Genomic DNA, 18,230 nt, shown 5'->3' on the forward strand with positions numbered 1-18,230 from the left:
CAAAGAATATATCCTACGAAAGAAATTGAAGAAAACCAAGAGTAGAAAATGATGATGGAGATGCTGTCCATCTCTGGAGGGCCAGAAGCCTGAGCTGGAGGATAGTATACTAACAGATAGTATAGAAAACAGCATGTGTTTTACTAGCACCATGTTCTCTGAAGTGGCAGATTGCAGGCAAGGGACTGTGCTCACTGACCTAGATGTAAGTAAAATGTCAATCTCCCTGTGGCAGAAGGAACACTATTTCTGTGTTTCAGAACCAGATTCAATGACAGAGCAAGGGAAAACTAAGAAGGTATGGGCAGGTGTTCTAATTTCCCTGGCCAATGTCTGATCGATTTTATTCAAAATAGGCCTAGGATCGAGAAGACTGTCTAGCAGGCCAAACTCTTGGAGTTTTTCTCTGCAGTTCCCTCCCTGTGTTACACATTTAAGTGACCCAAGAGTCTGGTCTCTCTTTAAGTCAAAACTACTTAATCACTTTTTTTTTTTTTTTTAGTATTACCCCATAAATACATTTATTGACAACTAAAGGCATAAATTTGTCGATAAGTAAATGTTTGTATCACAAAGCAATTAAGCTTATTTTTTATCCTAAGCAATTTTCTTAGAGAGAAATCATGTTTATATATACCTATGTATATCAGTTTGCTTTCTGTATACCTGGTTCTCTGCCAGTCTCTTGAGTTTTTGTTTTTTCCAAAAGGAGGAAAAATCATGGAACATGGACAAACCAATAAATATATCAAGTCCTCTTTTTAATAAGCGTAAAAACCTTCCACATTTTAATTGTTCAATATTCTTAATTTCTTGCCCAAGTTCTTATCTCTATCTGGGTTTATAGGACTTACCTCTGTTGTAGTGATTCCCTAACTCTGGGTTTCTATATTATGGATAAGGTTTAAAATTTGAAATCTTCTAAAATGTTTTTAATGACTAATTTAAATTTGAATTCTCAGCTTCTTACAGGGAAACACCTCTAATATTTACTTACATAGGCCTAGAGTAGTATATTTTAATAGGGGAATGCACATATCATAACCAGAAAGTTTTTCCCTACGCAGATAGTATTTGGAACTTCAAAGAGGAATTATCAATAGGAAAATGTAGTAGTATTTTTCAAGCTTTCATATCTGGTTTTCAAGATCAAGAACCTAGATATTGGAGGCAACTAGAATTTTTTTGAAGGCATGTTATGAAGACTTGGGTGTACATTTCAGAATTATACTAGGAGGAGACTGCATCTTAGGAAGGTTATCGGACAATTATCAGAACAATAGGACAAGGTCAGGGCAAGAACCACTGGAAGATATTTGTGGTAATGACACCTGGAGAACTGGATTGTGGTTGCTTTGCAGAATAGAAACTGAAGCCAGAGGCAAGGCAAGGACTCAAAGGTGGGCAGAAAACCAAACAGGCTTATATTTTCCTGTTAGCTGCAAATACAATTATTTACAACAATGTTTGAATTATCCGAAACAATGAAGAAATAAAATTTTTAAAAGATTGTGGGGGCAGGTAATTTATTTGCATCTTTTTCTTCACTTGACATGTTAAATTAATTTGCATATAAATCTTTTAAAACTAATTATGTATGGTAACTTTATAGATGTTGAATAAAATTAACTCTTCTTGGATGAACCAGAAAAAAGAAGCGTAAAAACCTTCCACATTTTATTTGTTCAGTATTCTTAATTTCTTGCCCAAGTTCTTATCTCTATCTAATATATGATTTAAAACATAATATATGATTAACAAAATTGAATGAATTAATAAATTTAGTTGCACATATAGTTATTTTTGAATTACGTAGAAAAGGGCAAATTGTGAAAATATAACTATTACAAAAAAACTGTGTATAGAGAATATGCATTTAAAATTCTAACGGATGATTTGCATTATTCTGTTGTTTTCAGTGACTATTCAGTGAAGAATACTCACTGAAAACAACAGAATAATGCAAATATTCTGTTGTTAGTGTATTACGCTATCTTCTGATTATCTTTAAGAACTTTTCTGAAATAAGAATACGTTCATCAGGAGTGAGAGTAAGAGATTATTATTTTTAATGATCACAAGAATTTGGTTACATTTATGGTACTTAAATTTTTTATCCTTCATTCCCGATTTTTTGGTAATTTGTCTGTGGACTAGTATATAGTTAAAATTACAATTGCCTTCTGTATAATCTGCTAATTATTGTATACATGCCTGTATGTGTGTGTGTGTATTACTGCATATATTTCCACACTTGATAAAAAATTCCCTGCGAACAGTGGCTTTTTGCCTTCTTAAGACTCTGTATATCACACAAACCAAAAAAGTCCTAGGCGCACCGACGTGCACGTGCACACACACACACACACAAACACACACACATGTCCTAGGCGCACACACGCGCGCGCGCGCACACACACACACACACACACACACACACAAACAGATTTCGTAACAGCCTTCTTACTTATCCAGTAATAAAAATGATAGAGTAGAATAGAATAAAACTACAAGGGAGAAGTTTTTTAAAGAACTTAATTCAATCTTCTTATTTGCAGATGAAGATGTTAGGATTTAGAATGGTGAAGTGATTTACCCAAGGGCTTATGGAAGTTTTAGAGAAGAGCCACCTCTTTAGAAAGATTATTAATACAGAATGTCTGGACTCTCCATATACAGGACTGTGGAAGAATCACTCTGTCATCCAGATTTCTGCTCATAGGAGATTTGACTGGCTATTTTGTATCTGAGTATGGAAACTCTCCAGTTTTAACATGGCAGACAATGTTACACATAGCTACATTTCATCTTTCTTCCTAGTTGGTATTCCTGGTTTGCAAGATTTTCACTGCTGGATTGGTATCTCTGTCTGCCTCCTGTTTTCCCTGACCCTGCTGGGGAACAGTGTAATCATTGTAACCATTAAACTGGAGCCAAGCCTCCACCAGCCTATGTATTTCTTCCTTTGCATGCTGGCAATGAATGACATGGCTCTTGCCTCTTCCACAGCCCCCAAGATGCTTGGCATCTTCTGGTTGGAAGCTCACAGTTTTGAGTTTAATATCTGCCTAGCACAAATGTATTTCATCCACACGTTCTGCATAATTGAGTCAGCTCTTTTAGTTGCCATGGCCTTTGATCGCTATGTAGCTATTTGCATCCCACTGCATTATACGACTATCCTGACAACACCAATGGTCATTAAAATGGGTCTGGGTGGTGTGACCCGAGCTGTCCTTATGGTTTTACCTTGTCCGCTTCTCATTAAGAGGCTACCATACTATACTAAATATGTCATCAATCACACCTATTGTGAGCACATGGCTGTGGTGAAGCTGGCCAGTGCCAACACTCTCATTAACAGAGCATATGGAATCTCGGTAGCCCTTTCAGTGATGATATTGGACCTAGGGCTCATAGCGACATCCTATATCAAAATCCTCCAGGCAGTCTTCCGGCTCTCTTCCCAGAATGCTCGCTCTAAGGCACTGGGCACCTGTGCTGCCCATGTCTGCACTATACTTGTCTCCTACACACCTGCACTGTTTAGTTTCCTAACTCACCGCATTGGCAAGAAGGTACCTCCAAGCATCCACATAATTTTTGCAAGTTTGTACCTTTTGGTTCCTCCCACAGTCAATCCCCTGGTATATGGTGTGAAGACCAAGCAGATTCGGGACCGAGTGGTGGGTCTCTTCTTCCCAAACAGGAAAATTTCTGAAAACTGAAATATGGAAATACAAACTCACATTGCTAGAATCTGTTTCATGAAGTCCTGGTGTGTTAACAAAGGTTGCAACCTTGTCCCTAACATGCTCTTCCTTGATTCAGCTATGTCATTTAACAGAGATATTTGATGCTGTGCATTTACTTTTTTTTTCTTTTAGAAATAAAGGAATGTCTCCTGATTGGAAACTTTCAACAAATGTTAGCAACAATTGTTATCTATTGCTGACTTTATTTCATATTCTGTATTTATTGATTGTATATTTAATATCCAGAAATGTGGAATGACTAGGCTAATTACTATCGCACACACTAAAACTGAATACAACAGACAATAGAATTTATAAAAACAGTTTTCTTTCCATTTTTATCTTTTACATGCTTGTTTAAAAATTCTCAAGTAAAAATTATTTTCAAGTTTCTTTTCACATATTATTATAGTAATGATAATGCCTTAGCATTCAAATCATGATCATTGTTTGTTTGTCTGTTTACTAAGCACTTTACACTTCCCAAGGAGCAAACTGTTAGTCCACAAAACTATACTGTGAGATACGTGTTGATTATTCTCATTATGTCATTTAGTAAATTGACACACAGAGAGGTTATGTAATTTTCACAAGATGAAACTCACCTAGAAAATGGCAATGTAGAATTTGACCCCAGGGATTCTGGCTTCAGAATACATGCTTTTTATCATGGTATACTGTTCACCATGATGGAAGTCTTACACTTATTATTCACTTCAAAAAATAGAAGTTTATTTTTTAAACATTTTACATTTTATTCTCCTACATGTGATCTTTTAAAAGATACTATGGTAAACTTCTTGAGTCTCCCTCAAATCCTCTGTATCTGATACATTTTATTATAATGTTCAGGAATTGCTTCTATTTTCCTAGATAAATGTCCAATCAATGCCACCTTGTAACATTACGACTATGATTTCCAAATTGGTATAAAATTTCCAGAGTTTGAAAATTCTACTTATTAACATGCAGTTTCTTTTTCTTTTTTTAATTTTAGAGAAAAAAAATTTGGTCGCATTCATTAAGTGCGGCAATTGAAAACAATTCTTTCCTTAATTAATGATATTAATTTTATTATGCATGGAGTACAGAGGACACTACTTTGGGCATATTTAGAAATGCTCTGTGAAAAACACTCTTTTATTTTTAGTACATTTCATTGGATGAAGATTCATTGAGTTGGAAATTGTTGATTGTTGACCAAGGTTGATACACATTTTCCAAGTATTTAATGGGTGTTTGCGTGTTTTCAAATGAGTTAGCTCTGCAAAACTTTGGCTTTTTCCGTATTTTGGCTAAAGCTGTGTTCCTATTTGTTGATAACTATATATGTGTTTTATTAACTTTTGTGTGTATTATATTGTAAATAGTTGTGTTTCCTTACAATAATACAAGCCTTCCATTCATTCAAAGGGTATATATTAAGTGATTCTATCAGATATTTTACAGCTAGAACTGTAAGGAGAGAAAAGTCAAGTTCAAACACTACTTTCATCACTAATTGCTGGGCGAGTTTCATTTTTAAGTTTATAAATTCTGAATTTCATTATTGATTACATATAGAAAAAAGTCTTTACATTTTACAGTGTCAGGGTAGGATTAAATGAAATAATGAATGGAACACAAGTATCACAATATTCAACAAACTCTTCTTCCATATATACCAGTGTCAGTGCCATGATAGGCATTGGAAATATGAAGAACAATTAGCAAAAGTATTTTTTCTAAATGCCTAAATAGAGCTCTCAAGTGGATATCTCACTTGGAAATCCTGTTTCTTTATTTAACATGTCCAAAAGTGAACATTTTGCACTTATTTACCCACCTACACCACCCTGTAAAATATCTTATCTCAGTGAATAATATGCCAAGTCACTGAAATCAGCAACGGAGAATCAGTGTCATAGAGTATTTATTGTCAAATATATGCCAGAAATATAAGAGAAACTAAGTGGTAAAAAAATGTTAAATAATTAAGTAGAAAGGAAAAAAAAAAATCCAGCATCTATCCCAGATAACGTAGAAAATCATAAATTCAATGCAATATAGTTTAAAATTATGTAGATGATTATGGAACACCAAAAATAATACTGTATCTTAGAAAAATTCTAGTTAAGGCATATTGGAAGAGATGCCAAGAGAAGGCTAAGTTGATAAAATTACCAGGTAACAGGGCAAAGATTTCCAAGTGGAGGTAACATCACAATAAAAGTGAACAGACATAGGAAGAAAAGTGAAAATACATCTAGAAAAAGTAATGTCATAAAAATAAAAAAACAAATCTTCAAAGAAAAACATATAATTAGAAAAGCAGCAGGGACATCTAATAAGGAAAAATCTACTTTGTGGCACTATGAGGTTCATTGGTCACCTTGGGAACTAAAGGACGGTCAGGACAATGGGAATGGTGAAATGCCCATACAATCTTGTATGTAATTAATAAATTTAGCTATAGGTGACACATCTAATCTAAAACCTGAACTTATTTAACTGTGGCTACACTTTATTTTGTACTTATAGAATCTAACGTTACTCTTGATCAGCCACAGAGAATATGGATATGCCAGGTTCATGGAACAATTTATAGCACACAGGCTAAATACAGCTTGCTGCTTTTTCCTGTAAATAAAATTTTATTGGAGCACCACTATATCCATTAATTTATGTATTGTTTATGGAACATTTGTCCTATACAGTAAGTTCTCACTTAACGTTGTTGATAAGTTCTGAAACTTTAAGTTAAACAACATGTAATTAAGCCAATTTTAACCATAGGCTGATTGACATAAACCAGAGTTAAGTTCACATGTCATCTCACCAACCTTATAAGAAAACGACATTGAATGAAATGGCAGTATTTGAAGACCTGCTGTAGTGATAATTAGGACAGAGATCACATGAACATAAGAAGTTAAAGTATTTACTCTGTCCCTTTACAAATCATTTGTCCACAGATGAATAGGATAAAGATGAACAGGATAAAAATCATGAGATTTTGGAGAGTAATAAATTTCTGTTGTATTTATATTATGCATTTAAAAAAAAACACAGAAATTTATAGCATAGAGTGGATCTTAAATTAAATATTATTGTTTAGAATGTTGGAGGATTACTAGAGGATTACAGACTGTAATAAAAAAAGAAATCTAGCTGTATTGCAGATGTATGATATAACTTCACTAAGAGGGTAGTAGGAAAAGGTATTGACTGACCTAAGTAACTTTGGAAATATGTAGAGCATAGAAACAACGGCAAAAGAGACTGTTTATAAACCCTTTAGTTGATAAAGTTTTTCTCACAGGAGTAATGATTCACAAATCCTACAGGGCTTTCCAAGTATACTAGAAATTAACAATTAAATAAATGAGTGACAGATGGTTGAAGCCAGTTTTTCACTCATGGAGGAGGAATTTTCTGATAAGCAAGAAGAGGCTAGAAAGATTCAAATTGTAATAAATTAAAGTGGCAGATATTAGTAAAAACTGAAAATTAGCTTAATTTAGATACAAGTGGTTACACATAGAAATATTTATGAATATGTGTGTATACATGGGTTAGCACACACACAAAATTCCTTGCTCTGTCAGATGAAAGAACCTAAAAGAAAGACACACGAGTAGCAATGAGCATACCTATATCATGATTCAGGAAATATCCAAAATGAGCCTGGAGCGATTTATAATGTTATAAAATAAGAAATGCTACACATACACACATACACATACACACGGAGGCACACACATAAAATGAGATGTATGTCTGAGAGGAAAATAAGCCAAATGAATGAGCTCAAAATGGTCAACTTGTGCAATAAAACAAAGTAACATTGGATTATAACCCAAATTATAATGAAAATGTTAATAAATTCATACTGATATAAATAAATGATTGAATAAATTTTAAAAATGGGAATAATATTGCCATCTGCCATGTAGTAGAATTCCAAATAATTTATTAAAATATAGCTACACCTTGATCGAGGAGGAGAACATAAATTCCTACTCCTTAAATATGGATTGCATATAGTGACTTTCCTCCAAAAAACAATAAATTTACAGTGAAGAAATCTGACAAATACTACTTTAGACAAGTAATCAAGGTCAGACAACTCATGTATGCACCCTTGATATATGATCACAATGACACTGTAACATCTATGGTCTTCCTCCCCAAAATAAATAATTTCAATCTAATTATGCTAATAACATCAGTAGTCCAGTAATATTTCAGCTGGTGTTTGATGAGGATGAGACATGGAGCCATAAGGAGAGCTGCTCTGGGTGTCACTCCAACACCAATCTGTGTGAGAAGTTAGCGAATGAAAATGCTTACATGTCTCAGAGGATCACAGATTGCCACGTAGCGGTCCAGGGCCATGGCCAGCAGAATACCTGACTCAATACACTGGAAGATATGGATGATACACGAGCTCTTATACATTATGATTCAGTTAAATTCAATATTCTTTCACTGAGCACTTCTTATACAAAAGACATCATGCCAGGGGCTGAGTAAACATACATTAAATCTGCAGAACTTACCTGCGGCCCAAAATCAGACTGTATTCTTTTTGACTTCTTTATATTGCAGCTCAATTTTCCCAACAGAACATTTGGCCCTGAACCTAGATTATACCATACATTCGGATCCCATGCCTTTAACTTAAAAATGTTGTTGATCTTTAACATAAACACCAAACATTAGCTTGTTTTTTCTCATTTATAATCATGAATTTTGATAGAAATTATTCAAATGAGTCAATTTCTGGTTCTTTGGTCCCTTGCTTTTGCAAAGCTAATTCTACCCCCAAGAAACTACAAACAGAATGTAAATATATAAAGCCATCTATACAAGTCATCCCCTTGTTTATTTAATTTTAACACATACAAAATACTAAATCTAAATGCATCTTCCTATGAAAGGAGGTGAAATATACATATACGCAAAAGGTTAATGATTTCTTTCAAGATTATCTCGGTATTGAAGAATCAATTCCTTTAAAACTCTAGTAAACTGCATCATTGGCATTCTTTGATGCCCTAAATATTTGCTTCTGTGATTACTGGGTAATCCAGGACTCAGATAAATCTGTCATCACTGTTAACTAAGCAACTTTTCCATCAGTTTAGCTCTCAGATATGCCTAGAATTCATGAACTAGAACTTCTTGTTGTATCTATGGATTAATCTAATTATTTTGTTCCTGGCTCTAGATATTCCTCGGACACACTCTTACCTCCCTAACATAACTACTTCATTACTATTCCATCACACACACATATACAGACATGCAAGCACACACATACACACATGCACATAGATACAAGCATTTTTTTTTTAATCATCTAGTCAAGTGTTTTGTCTGGTAATGTGTATTAATTCTTTTCTCTCCAGTGTGAGAAGGAAAATGTTTGGTCTCCAGGGAAACTGTCTTCTCACCTGCTCATCTTTAATTTTCTACCCTTGTCGATTACTTTCTTTGGTATTCTCTACTAGCTGTGGCAGAGCCAGAGTTTGTCTCTGATCACATCACACAAGACTCAGAAGCACCTGAAGGAAGCTTTGTTCTGAGGATGACTTACTATCTAAGGGAGAGCTGATTTACACTCTGATGAGGAATTATTGGATTTTAGTACCAAGAATTCTACACATAAAAAAGAGACTCAAACCTACAACATTCTTTATACAATTTATCATAAGAACCTACAGTTTTGACCTCCTGGGTACCTTGTGCTATTAATTCTATCAACAGGTAAACATCTATAGAGTCAGTTTAAATTTTTACCAAATAATTTAGAAAGATCTAATAAATGACTGTTTTTCCAAATAGACTATACAACACTAATTCTACTCTGAATGGAATTTTATTTTTTTACTTGTGTTGGTAGCAGTAGATTTTCTTCTTTTAATGGGTTGTGTAAAATTTGTTTCAGAAGTAGCATGAAGTTTTGATTGCAAATGAACCAAAAACATAGTGTACTATCGCCCTTAGTCCATTAAGGGCTATTAAGAGCTGCAAATACAAAGGAGATTGTTTGACTTGTATTTTAATTCATCACTCATCCTTGCTGACTAAGGAACATGCCAATCACCCTGACTATGTATCTCTGTCATTAATTCTCACACCTTCATAAAGGTCATTAATGAGAGGCCAGTATCCTTAGTTTACCATCATTAGCTCTTCAATCATGCTAATTCCTTTGTATAATACCAACCACTTAAGTCACCTTCTACCCATTGATGCTTAAGACCAATTTATCTTGTATTTCTCCTCAGAAAAAGTTATTGATCAATATAGCCCATAAGTCATTTTCTCCTTATCCATCTCAATTCTTTAAAAATTTTGTTCCCTCTGGAATAGTGTTGATATATCATTTAACAAATGCTTTTAGAATTTTCCTTACTTGGAGTTATAATTTACTAGATAAATAGAATTATTGGCTTCTAAATTACATTCATTTAAATTTTCATAATTAAAAGAGGTAAATAAAAAGACACAACATTTTATAACTAGAGTATAGAATTAACAGGCTAAAAGAGACAAATGTTCACGTAATTGAGTTTTATTTTTAAGTCCTGCCAGAAATACTAGTCTACTAATTATGGTTTAATAATCAGGATAAGGAAAATAGGCATTTTGTTTTGTTTTGTTTTGTTTTGTTTAATCTCCTACAATAAAATTTGTGTTTATGCTTCACATTAACTATCTCTTCACAGAATTATAACATAAACTTGGAATTTGTCTTGAAAATGTGTACAACTACTACTCATATACAAATTACTTATCATTACCTTGTGCCCTGACAAATATCTCAGTTTTATATCCAGCATATTGTGGTCACATTATTATGTTTTATTTTATGCAGGACCATTATCTCATCTTCCTAATTTATATCTTTTTCTTGCTTTTTATTTATGACATAATACATTAGCTACTCCTTTTTCACATGATACAGTATCTTTGCTCCTTTAATTATTCACCAGTCTTTGCCTGATAAACTCAAATTTTGATCAGTATATTCAAATTTTTCAACAGAGACTCAATAATATCAAAGAAAATTACAAATCTGGGTTTCGACTAAAATTTATAAGGCTCTGAATTCTCTGGCTGATTTCTAGACATTTCTAATCTTAAATTTCACCTCTCTTCAAACTTTCTATGATAAACCCTCTCTCGACTATAAAATTTACTTCCAATATACAATAAATATATACAAGCTCTTTCCTCTTCTTTACCTCATTCTCTCTCCTAAGAAGAAGAGAGCTTCTTCTCCTTTTTTAGGTTAATTTCCTTACCTACGTTCTGACTTTAAATTTTTTTTTATCCTACAAGACTACATTTTAAGCATTTGCAATGTACTTTTTTCTTCCTTACTGAAAACTATTCAGGTTTTAACAAATTTGTTATAGCAAAAACAGTGATCTCCTGCCAATATTCTCTCTCTCATTTTATTTAAGCTTATAAGCCTGATAATAATCATTTTGACTTGTATTTTTCTAATCAATTTAAGTATATTTCAAACTGTAATAGCCTTTTGCATCGACCACTCAAAGTTCATCTGTCTGGAAAAAAATTTAAATGATCCTCTATTAACTAAACACAATGAACTTTTAAAGGATTCTTCTCAATTGATATCTATGTAGTGCTCGACATTATTTTCTCTTCAAAATACATATTTTGTTTCTATAATCACATTATCCTGTTTTTATTTCTGTCTCAAATACCTTTCCTTTGCTCCTTTGTCTGACTCCCTGTACACTGTTGATGTCATAACTTTCATTGACAACTATGTTCCTCTCCAGGGCTTGCTTTCTTCTTATTTTAGATGTCCTTTCCTGGCAATATTGCTCAGTCCCATAGTTAGGCTGATCACTTATAAAGAGTAAATAAATATGCCTTTCCATAAATCTAACTTGACCACTGAAGTCATATAACAAACTGCTTTGTAAACAGTCCCACGTTATGAAAAAGAAATAAATCAGATTTAAAGGTTTTTTAATTAAATTTATTTTTCTCATCAGCATTGGCAGGGACCTTTTTCCCTATCTTTCTGATTTCTATTGCCCCATAGAGTACGAAATACCTATCTCAGAATGTTTGGGAAGGTAAACCCTGCCCTTAATTCCATTTCACCACTCACTTTGACAACAAGAGTAAGAGGAAAAGTGACTCAGGATTCTTGATTGGAAAGAGTGTTAGTTATATGAGAGTCATGTTTTACTTTTGATGATTTCTCCCTCTCTAGTCTCTTGTCTCTCCCTAAGTCAGCTTCTCTCTCTCTCTCTTATCTTTCCGATATAATCAAGACCAGTATGCTTGTCATCCTTCAGATGCTACATGGATAACCTCATTGTTATTTGACTGTGTTCTTCTCCTTCACTAAGAAGTAGTAAAAAAGCTTATTTTTGCCTAATATAGTAGTATTCTGATTTAATCTATCTTCACCAACCATGCGGCCAATATATTCCAATAGCCCGGAACAACTATTATTATATCTATTATTGTGCATAATTGTATATGAAAAAATGATTCTCATTTCTTTTTAGAAAAAATAGGTAACCTATCATTCCTTTAAACTTATTTATACATTCAGTGACTAAATGCTTAACATGTACAAGACACATTTAGTATGTAATATTAATATTATTGTTTTGGCTACTTGTAACTTAACTCTGCCATAAACTTATTATCAGTCATAAGGCAATGTCTCAATTTCTCTTATATTTTCCCTTGCTTATCATCCTTTTTTTTTTTTTTTAACTTGTTTTAATGAAAGATCTGAAGAGATTCATTATGGATAAAAGAAGAAAAGAAAGGTGAAAAATGCTCATTAAACCAAGAGGTACTCATGTCCTGGATTAAATTCTAGCAATTGAATTACTATTTTCTTTTAAGGATTTCTGCTCAGACTCTTTATAACAATGTGCAATTCCCCCACACTCCTTTTACATCTTTTCTAAATATTTCTCTATCTAGATCCCAGAGCTACCTATGAGAATACATGCTCGCAAGTTTAATTCTCATCTTCTTATGTCTATTCACCTACTCATATAGTGTAGTTATAAACAGTGCAGTAATTAACAAATAATTTTCAAGGAGACAAATATAGTGCTAGCAGTTAGACAAAACTATGATGCAATTCTCCTGAGGAACAGAGAAGTGATAAATTATATTTCCCATGGTCAACACAATTTATTCTTTCTGCTTTTAAAATTGTTTTTGTATGAAGATGAAATATAAAAAAAATCATGAATCTTATAATCAGTACTTCTTTGGTTATAAGTTAAATGCTGGACATTTGGGAAAACAGAACTTTAGTCCATGGTTTCAGTTAATTATTGTATTTAGACAGAATTTTGTGTAAGTGAAAAATAATATTAAAAAAAAAACTTTGTAATATGTTTGGAAGAAATAGTATTAACAATGCATGAATAAAAGTAAGAATTCTAAATGAGAATAATTTAGTGTAATCTAGAATTTACAAGGTGGTATCTTCTTAAATTCTTCAGAGAAAGATATAAAAATCATTTGAAGAACTGGGGACAGTTTTCAAAGCTAGAAAGATTAGTCTATGGGATTTATGATATTGTTTGAAGATACAATGGAATTTGGGAGAACTAGAGCTGTTAAGACCTTGCAGCAAACTCTGGTGATGTGCAGGCTCAACAGGTCTCATGGTCCGAGATCTGGGAAGTTTCAATGAAACCTACATGATTGGGTCCTACAGCATTGCAAACACATAGATTAATCAAATTGTTTTCTACCTTCAAGACAGATTGTATCTAGCTGTGGGAGAATAATAGAGACATGAAGAAAGTTTATGAGATTACAACCTCAAATCCAAGAAAAATAGAACATATGATAAATCAAGACAACTGAAATAGAATTTGGCAGACCTATAGATCCTTAAAATTGAGTGTTCTACCTTGTGATGATACTTAGAATTTTCTGGCAGAAGGATGATGAAGGCATTTTTAGTATCATTGCTATTGGGAAATCACTGCTGTAAGGCCATCTCAGAAACAAAGTGCTAGAGAATCCAACTATACACACAGTCACACTCATATTTTGTAAATTATGTCTATATTTTTTCTCTATATAACAGAACATATTAAAAACCTTGAGATTCACTCATGTCTTCAATAGAAATCCCAAATTACAGGTTTCATTCTACTTTTCTCCTTTTTGATATTTGTAATTTCTACCCCAAGCTGAGGAATAGGCCTCCCATGAATCTCAGTTTTCAGGTTTATCATCTCTAACATGTACTAAATATTTTAAAGAGTTGGTAAAAGGACAAAATTAGATTATAAATGGAATTTTATTATTGCATTTGTTCAATAAAATTTTATTCTCTATATACCAGTGTCAGCACCATACTAGATGTCAGAGACATTACGATGAATTAGATAAGGTTTTTTTCCTGAGTTTATTTATAGTTGCCAAGTCGATATCTGTGCTAGGGAGTTGTATTCCCTTAATTAAACATTAACATAAGTGTTTTTTATGGAATGTGTTTCCTTACTCAGACCATCTTTCAAAATTTCTTCTCTCACTGATGCCACCTCAACTCAATGACCAGTGGAACAAAGCCAGTCCAAGTCGTTGAATATTTAAGTGCCATATACATGATACAATGTGATGCCTATTAAATTATTAGATATCCAGTATAATCCTCAAAGCTATAGATACATTTTAATAAAATATGGTTTGAATTATACAGACTACCACGGATTATGAAGAACACTGAGCCCAAAAGGAAACTTCAGTTAAGGCATCCTGAGAAAGACGTCAAAAAGCTTGAGTCTAATCATATAAAATGAAGGTTATATCATCAATATAGGAATGAGAAGCAGGGGCTATAGGTAGAGAACATATCACAATGAATGTGAGGAGAAAAAAGTAACAGAAATGGCTACAATTCTTGAAGAGAATAATGTCTTAAAAGAAAAATTATTAAAAAATTCAATTGGAAAAATTCAGGCTGTTGGCACTATACAGATCATTGATCAACTTTGTAATTATAGGACAGTGCAGCATTTATGGTAAAAACTCCACACAATTCCATGTGAAAAATCAAGTCCAAACCCCAAATATGTTAATATACTGAAACTGCTACATTCTGCCATTAAAGAGTCTGACATTATACTTCATAAACCAAACAGAATGAGAACACGTCAAGCTTATATCAAAGAACATGATGGGAATATATTCTATTCTGGAGGTAGTAAAAAGAATGAAGGAGAAGGTGCGATTCTAAGTCTCTAAATATTCTAAGTGCTAGCATTTGCCACCAATTGGCTATATCATTAGAGCATGGTTACAAACTCTTTATATAGTTGTCTTTATTGGCCTGACCCTGACTTTTACATTTAAATTTAGTATTTAAGGTTTCTGTAAGAACTATTGTTCACTAATCCACAAAACCATTTATAGTAAAACCAATTTTAAAAATAACAGATAATAAACACTACTGTGAGTTTCTATATAGGAATTCAAGTGTGATAATTATTTTGGAAATTAGTTCCAGGGAAACACAAAAATAACAAAATGATGAGCATAATTTTAAAAATATATGATCTAACTTGTATAACTTATTTTTTTCTTTTGAGCTATAATTATAACATTTGCTCTTTAAAACTTGTTGTACTTATCTCTAAGATCTTAACACAAAACAAGTATGTGAATTGCTAATCATTCTACATTTCTTTCATTTGTCTTTCATTCAAATTTCTCTACTGGATTTAATTTATATTAAGAACTCTATTATACATGCCCCTGTAGTAGGCTAATGAAATATTTTTAGGAAAAGAAGAAATTATGACTACATTTTGATGAATAATTTAACAATCTTAATCTGTGCTTAATGACCTTTCAGAAAAGAATTTTAGTATGATGAGATATGATAATAAATGAGATGGATGATAGATTTATTTCATATACATTAGAATTATAAGACATTAGACTGGATTTCTTATGTAGTCTCAAAAATGACAATTGCTGTTTTTAAATAGGATAAAATATTAATATTTAATTTCACTTTATAGAAATGTCTGTCATTAAGAGCTTGTTGAGCATCAATTTTTTTCATAATTTTTTACTTTTATGTCATGTGTGGACTAGATATGATCAGATTTGTGTGTTTTAACTAATTCTTTATCCAAAACAAGTGAAAGTGTTTCAATGGGAGTCAGAGCCTTACTATTTTGAATGCAAAAGTAGAATTTTGTATTTCAGTACACTTAAGATTGCAGAGACTCTTATCAAGAATGTTTTTCACAGTGTGTTGTTGTTGTAACTGGAAACAATATATGACAATGAGAAATCAAGAAGCATCCTTAGAGTGGAAAAATTTGAACACTTGATCTCGGATCTGTTTGGTCTTCACACCATAAACAACAGGATTGAGCAAAGGTGGAACAAGCAAGTAAAGGTTGGACAAAAGAATATGAACGTAAGGTGGAATATGAAAACCAAACCTGTGTGTAAAGAAGGAGAAGAAAGCTAGGAGATAAAACTCAAAGAAGACACAAATATGGGCGATGCAGGTGTTGAAGGCTTTAAGCCTGGCTTCCTTTTGGGGCAGACTAAAGACAGATATAAATATTTGAATGTAGGAGAGTGTGATGAAAATTATATCAAAGCCAAGTACACTGAAAGCCACAAACAAACCATAGATCTTGTTAATTCGAATATCTTCTGCTGCCAACTTCACGATGGCCATGTGCTCACAGTAAGAATGGGAAACCACAGTGGTCCGGTAATATTTCAGCCGGTGTTTGATGAGGATGAGACATGGAGCCACAAGGAGGGCTGCTCTGAGTGTCACTCCAACACCAATCTGTGTGAGAAGTTGGTGAGTAAAAATGCTTGCATGTCTCAGAGGATCACAGATTGCCACGTAGCGGTCCAGGGCCATGGCCAGCAGAATACCTGACTCAATACACTGGAAGGTATGGATGAGCCACATCTGCAAGAGACAGGCATCAAAATATATTTCTGGTAAATGGAACCAGAATATTCCTAGCATTTTTGGTAGGATGCAGGTACTGAGAACAATGTCTGTGGCTCCAAGCATTGCCAGGAAGAGATACATAGGTTCATGGAGGCTGGACTCAGATTTGATGATGACCAGGAGCAGGGAATTCCCAAACAGAGCGATGATGTACATGGCACAGAAAGGAATGCCAATCCAGAACTGCACAGATTCCAAGCCAGGAATCCCAATCAGTGTCAGCACTGAGGGCATGAAGACTGTGTCATTGAGTTTGGGCATGTTGGCTTACAACTCCTTGTTTTAGAACTTCTGATTCAAGTTGGTAGTTTGTGTTGAGAGTCTGTCTTCTATTTTCTGTTCTCACCTATATTTATACAATCAGAGGTTGAATGTGGTTTCAAATCACATTTTGTGAGATATACTCATTCTAATTGGGTAATCAAGTTGTTTCACAAATGCAGATACAGGCTCCCTGAACAATTTATCTTAAATTTCAAATCTCTTCTCTGTCTTTTCTCCTCTTTCTAGTCCACTTGCCCACCTGCTCGCTCTCTCTCTCTCTCTCTCTCTCTCTCTCTCTCTCTCTCTCTCTCTCTCATGCGCATGCACACACACACACACACACATACACACACACACACACGGATACTAACAGGTATATAGACACTATTGAGAGAAGACACATTCTAGTAATGTAAGAGCATATGGTTGTGTATTGTCAGTTAAAAACTATCCCATTGAATATCAGTTTGGTTTTCTTGGTTAATAGAATATGAGTATTTATGGTGATATATTGATATATTACCAAATATTCCACCCCCCCCCCGCCGCATCCTTTCTGAAGAAGCAATTAATCAAGAGCTCGAGCAGAAAGAAATACTCACTATTTCAAATGTTATAGTAAGTATTGGGTCAATAAGAACTTATAAAGTAGGGTCCTAAATGTCAAGGAGACAATCGCCTACTGGGCAATGTGATATTATAAGTGTCATGTTAAAAATATATACATCAAGCATAGGGAAGTGTTGTGGCACAGTATTTGAACCCTACCTTTATTCCAGAGGTGGATGCTAGGAAATTTTTCTTCAGAAACTTGGATAAAAGTAGATATTTTAGGGGTAGAAAATAAAAATGACATATGAATCAAATTTTCTCATGAAAATTTAGAACTGAAAATTTTGATATGGGAAAACTTTTACTTGATAAAATAATGTAAAATAAAGTAAAATTCCTATATAGTGTATTTCTCCAGGAAAATTTTTTTATTATTAAATTTATAATCAGTAAAAAATGTTTTTGAAAATATATACAGAACAAAATGATCTTAATCACTATTATTTTAGCAAAACACATCAGAAATTATCAACATGAGAAATAAAAATATTTCAAATGCATTATAATATTGAAGAGGTGATTATATTTGTTCAGTATGATTCAATTTATGATATAATTTCTTGATAAAAACAACCAGTTTTCAT

General features: G+C 33.2%; 2 protein-coding genes across 2 annotated transcripts; one reads left to right on the forward strand and one right to left on the reverse strand.

Annotated features, from left to right (window-relative positions):
• Nucleotides 1–2,774: 2,774 nt before the first annotated feature.
• LOC102891944 (putative olfactory receptor 52P1) lies at nt 2,775–3,728 on the forward strand. Its single transcript, XM_006915743.1, has one exon. The coding sequence runs from the start codon at nt 2,775–2,777 to the stop codon at nt 3,726–3,728; it is 954 nt and encodes a 317-aa protein (XP_006915805.1).
• Nucleotides 3,729–16,080: 12,352 nt separating this feature from the next.
• Nucleotides 16,081–17,031, reverse strand: LOC102878667 (olfactory receptor 52A5). Its single transcript, XM_006915703.1, has one exon. It carries the CDS (start codon nt 17,029–17,031, stop codon nt 16,081–16,083), a length of 951 nt encoding a protein of 316 aa, XP_006915765.1.
• Nucleotides 17,032–18,230: the final 1,199 nt, after the last annotated feature.

The sequence above is a fragment of the Pteropus alecto genome, unplaced genomic scaffold (genome assembly GCF_000325575.1).
Source record: "Pteropus alecto unplaced genomic scaffold, ASM32557v1 scaffold395, whole genome shotgun sequence".
In the NCBI taxonomy this organism is placed as follows: Eukaryota; Metazoa; Chordata; class Mammalia; order Chiroptera; family Pteropodidae; genus Pteropus; species Pteropus alecto.